The sequence below is a fragment of the Echinops telfairi genome, unplaced genomic scaffold (assembly GCF_000313985.2).
Source record: "Echinops telfairi isolate 266 unplaced genomic scaffold, ASM31398v2 ScPeMD7_4225;HRSCAF=4972, whole genome shotgun sequence".
Classification (NCBI taxonomy): Eukaryota; Metazoa; Chordata; class Mammalia; order Afrosoricida; family Tenrecidae; genus Echinops; species Echinops telfairi.
In genome coordinates, this window is record NW_022108124.1 from 24,558,388 (window position 1) to 24,563,819 (window position 5,432).

The 5,432-nt window shown below is 39.2% G+C and overlaps 1 protein-coding gene across 3 annotated transcripts in view; it reads left to right on the top strand.

Moving 5' to 3' along the window:
- Positions 1–5,432, top strand: part of PLSCR4 (phospholipid scramblase 4) — a 54,918-nt gene that overhangs the window by 39,256 nt on the left and 10,230 nt on the right. For all 3 annotated transcript variants that reach the window (XM_013006116.3, XM_045295093.1, XM_045295092.1), the window contains exons 4-6: positions 252–487; positions 3,275–3,317; positions 4,474–4,700. In XM_013006116.3, coding sequence (XP_012861570.2) covers positions 252–487; positions 3,275–3,317; positions 4,474–4,700 — 506 coding nt within the window. The remainder of the gene's footprint in view (positions 1–251; positions 488–3,274; positions 3,318–4,473; positions 4,701–5,432) is intronic.

Genomic DNA, 5,432 nt, shown 5'->3' on the forward strand with positions numbered 1-5,432 from the left:
ATGCTTCACACCTATTTTTACACCTCTGAAATGGAGATAATTATGTCATAAATTTTAAGAGTATTAAATAAGTTAGCAATTGGTAAATTACCTTAATGCATGACACATTTTGGAAAATGAACCTCTTGTTATTTTTTGAGAACATGCCCTGTAAGCCAGATCATCTTTGTTTAAAAAGCCATTCTATGTTTCATATGTTAGCATCTTAATAATATATAATATATAATGATCTCATTTGTTTTTACACACAGGGCCCCCTGGACCAGTTGTCTGTCCACCTGCAGGGAATCCAGGAGGCTTGCCGATGGCATACTATAGTCAGCCGCAGCCCAATGCCTTCCCTTTGTATCAGCCAACTGGTGGTACTCAGATTACTCAGTATCAGCCTGGCAAATATCCTATGTCGCATCAGACTACTCCAATATCATGGATGCCAGGGCCAACTCCTATGACAAACTGCCCACCTGGACTGGAATATTTAGCTCAGGTAGCCCATCAAAACCTGTGTTATTTTCATGTGCAGCCTAGCGTTGGGATGTAACACGAAAAGAGGAGTGGCTGAATAGAGTGGATAGAGGAGATGGGTGAATGGTGCCAGAGGCCTAATTTATGAGACTGTTAAGAGTGGCAATGCGAAGTTCAGAAACGTCAGGGGCATATAGAGAATGCAGGCATGTTTTCCAGGGGAAGAGTCGGTTTGTATAAAGAATGGGTGGTGAGTTTTAAGCTATTAAGGATGACAGGTAGATGAGTTTAAAAAGAATAGGAATAATGATCAAAGAAAGCTATGTTAGTTGGAGTGTCATTTGTTTAGAAGATGGAGAACAAAAATAAAGAAAGGGTACAGGACTGTAGAGAGTGGAAGATACTCGAGTGCCTTAAACCAAAACAGCAAACTCGCTGCCATCAAGTCAATGCTGACTCATAGCGACCCCTGGGATTCTGAGACTGTACCTGTTTGTGTGAGGAGAAAGCCCAGCCTTTCTCCTATGAAGTTGCTGGTGGTTTTGAACTGCCAACCATGCGGATCGCAGCCCAACTCTCAAGGATTACACCACCAGGGTTCTTCAAGTGCCTTAAATCATTGGTTTTCCTTATCCCCCATAAGTTTCATCAGCCACGCCCACCACTCTGAATAACATACACTATGTAAAAGTGGGGGACCTGGTGAGGTGATTGCTTTTGAAGTCTATCCCAGAAACGCCCTCCCACAAATCTGTGTAGATATTCTAGAGCTACCAGGACTCCCAGATCAAGTCCTAGACTGCAATCTAGAGTTGATGTAGCAAATCGGTTTAACAATATAGGTCAAATACAAGAATTACTTTAATGGAGATAAAGTGAAATTAGTATTTAAAACTATGGTACTCAGAAGTTTCTAGATTTTTCCGGGAAAGAGGGTGTTAAATATACTTTTCCCAATAAAGTCCCAATCTCATTTGATCAGGTATTCTATTGTTAACGATTCTTTAGCACTGACAAGCTTCTCTTTCCAGTTTCATGTATTGGTGAGTTCCTTCTTAATCTTGTGCATTGAAAACTGTAGGTGTTACAGTGGGTTTTTTTTGTAAAAGCCATTCAATTGGCTAAAGAAAATTTAGATTTTACATAAAGTTGTTTTTGCAAAATATCAGCGAAAACAAAGCCTGGCATTTAAATGCTAGAGTAAATTATGATACTTATGAATTTTATGTTTATAGTTAATTTATAATGTTTGTTGTTTTAAGCCTTGACAATAAACCTGATCCCAACCCACAGCAGCCTCTGGCCTGCAGAGCAGGACTTCTCCGTAGGGTTGTCAGGCCAAAATCTTACAGAAGCAGATCACCACTTGGGACTGAGGCCGGGGGTGCTGAGCTGTCCATCTTTATTTCAGTAATTGATCACAAACGGTTTGTGCCAACAAAGGAGATTACCTGACAATAAGTACAGAAACTGCCCTTGCAAGCCAGGATATTCTAAAGTCAGTTTCCTCTCTTTTAAAATTGTACAGATTTAATTTAAAATAGTTGCTCAACTTCTTCTATTATTGATAGGTCAAATAAATATATTTTCTGGGATGTTTAGAGCTTTAAAAAAGGCAACAAAAAATAAACATAGAAAACACAAGTTTAAAACCATGTACACCCAATGTTAATGTTAATCTTCTGCTAACTCTGCAACTTGACTAACTCTCTTAGAATCTTAGAATCCAAAGCTACATTTATCACATAATGCCATCAACGCCTGCCTTATTAGATTGTTGTGAGACTTGTTAATGAGATAGCACTTGTAAAGTGCTTCTTATTTAGGACACGCCCCAGGGGGTGTGGGTGCGATTTTTTGAAATGCTTTCTTGGATTGTAATGAACGATAGAGCATCATTTTCTTTCTGTCCTATGTCTTACATGGATCCTCATCAGGATGCTTTAGAGGCCAAATAGTGTGAGAATATTATTACAGCTTTTGTTTTGCCAAGGATCCACTAATTCTGCAAAGATCTGTCTCAGCTATAGTTTCTAATTGGGCAAGTTGAAGAAAGAAAATTGATCAAGCCATCCATTTTAGTAGTGGAGGGTCAAGAGGATTTCAGTCTGTCTAATGGTGTTCCCAATCTCCCTTCTCATGGTGTCCTCTCTCAGAAATTTTCTTCTCCTTCTAATCCCATTCAGATGCTTTCTGCTTTCCTGGGGTCTCCCTCTCTCTGAATTAAAATGTATACCTGGGGAAGGCCCTGGAATTAGCAGCCCTAGTGAATGGAAGTCAGTGCATTACTTTCTCTCAGAGATATGAATGGAGGAATATACAACAGGCCACACCTGTGTGACAGACTCCTAGCTAATTTGCTCTCCCTAATCCACTGAGAAAACTGCTTTCTCTTTGAATGATCTGTGTGAAATTCTCCTGAACAATCCGGCCTGTGGAACAACTCTAGTTTATGGATGCCGCCTCTCCAGTTATTAAGACTGGGAGTTGGGAAAGCTGAAACCGGTCTATATAACCCGCCTTTTATAGGTGTTCTTAAGAAAGCAAGTAGGCAGTTTTCTCATTTAGACAACTGGTTGAGTTCTTTCCAAAAGAAGTGAAGAAAAATGTTTTTTCTTAGCTGGGCATCTGTGCTAATAACCATCCGATTAGTTACAGATCGCTAACTCCACTTGTTAAACTATTGATTTCATCGCTTAGTATCAATGGATTTGTTTTAGCACCTAGTTCTTCAGTGCATTTTCTAATACAAATTTCATTTCATTTTATTACTTTGCTTTCTCCTAACTACTTTGTTCTATCTCCACAGTTGGACAGCCTACAGGTTCTTCAACATTTGGAGCCTTTGGAATGTATGTATAATTTTATATAATTTCAGCAGTATTTCAAATGGGTGGAAATTTGCACTAGCAAACATCTTTTTATATTGATTATTTTTAGTGGTGCAAGAGAAAAGACAGCCTTCTATCATCTTGTCTTCAAGGAAGTAATAAAGAATATGGTTTCATATAATCTTGTTTGTGTACATACTATATAATTATAGGTTGGTTTTTGTTTTTTAGAGATGACAAAGACCTCGTTTGTTATCTGTACCACATGCCTGCCCGTTCCTTCACATCACCCTTTGTCTGCAGTCCCTTTGCATAGATAAGGAGGGGTCAGGAAGCTCAATGGAGTAGTGGAGATACCAAGTAAGCTGTTAGTGCTGAGCTGGAACTCCATTAAAACTGAATGCTATCCAGGGCCCTTTTTATAGACGTTAAAAGAAATGGGGCCCAGAAACAGAAAGCCTCTGTTTGTTCATCTGAACAGAAAGCCAGCTTATGTTGCACCAGCTCTACAGATCAGTTTGGGCATCACACCAGGCCTTTTCTTTTAATTATTTTATTTGGGGGTGGGGGGCTTTTACAGATCTTATGACAATCCATCATTCAGTTGTGTTAAGCACACTTGTACATATGTTGAAATCAACATTTCCGAAACATTTTCTCTTCCTACTTGAGCCCTTGGAATCAGCCTCTTTCACACACACACCCCCACTCCCTGTGAGTCCGTGGTCAATTATATATTATTGTTGTTATTTCAACTTTTTCTTGGTTCTTTTTTCTGTTTGCAACAATTAGTGACTCTGGTTCTCTGAGTTTATTTTTTGAGCATAATTTTTGAAAACTACTTTATTCAAACATTCCATCCAAATATTCTTATAATTAACGTTTAATGAATCCAGACACTCTAGAACATATTCTCCACCTTTTTGTGTGTTTTTTGTAAAACATTTTAAAAAGTGTTTTAAATGGAGCCTCTGAAATGTCTTAAAGTTTCAAAGCTATTTAAGTACTTTAGATGACTTGTGAATAATTTCCTTGTGTTAATCACATGTATATATTCCACTAGAAAAATTTTTTAAAGCTATTCTGTTTTAAGCCCTACAGAAATGCTATACAGAGACTACTTGGAGATTTTAATAGCTTCTCATTTGAAAGGGCTCTCCTGTTTTCTTTTTTTTAGTGATGACACATTTCGAAACTAATAATAGATATGACGTTAAAAACAACTTGGGCCAAATGGTGTACATTGTAAATGAAGATACGGATGACTTCACCAGGAATGCCTACCGGACACTGAGACCCTTCATCCTCCGGGTCACTGATTGCATGGGCAGAGAAGTCATGACGATGCAGAGACCCTTCAAGTGCACATGCTGTTGCTTCTGTTGTCGCACGGCCAGGCAAGAGGTCAGAAAAGAGAAATCTTCTTCCCTGGTGTGTCGTTCCCCTTCAGTGCACAGTGCTTCTTCGAGAAAAAGATAAGCAGGGCTTTCACAGGCAGCACAGAAGAAGGTTGTGGGTCTGAAGGGCCTAGTCCTTGAGTCAAACCCAAAGTCGGGGGTTGGATCCGTGATCACATTCTATTACGTTGCTTACCGGATGAGAAATGTGCACATATTGACAGTGGCCATGCTGTCAGTATCTGAACCTGCCTGCATCTCTCTGGTTAAGGTGTGGCTTATGTTTAAATGTGTGCTCTAAAGATTGGGAAGGAATTTTAGTTACCTCTCTACTGCCCATCATCCTAACCCAGCACTTTCTACAGATATAGAAACAGAGGCTGACAAAGATTACACCCCTCGTGTAGGTCTCACACTTGGTAGGTCGCAGTACCGAAACTGGGATGCAGAGGAGTTCAGTTGTAGTCGGGTTACGTTGATGACGATAAAACACTTGTTTGCTACTGGGTAGGAGGGGGCAGTTTTAGAGAGGCCAACCAGGGTTTGAATTTCTGATCTGCACCCTGCTTCAATTTGGGTTATTTACTTAATCTCTTCAAGCATCATTGTCCTTGTAAATAAAATGAGCAGAAAAATATTGCATAAGACCACTGGGATATTCAAATGACTTGGTAAGGACCCCTATTAACCAAATGTTAATTTATTTACAAACTTCTGATTTCTTCACCTTTTTTTTTTT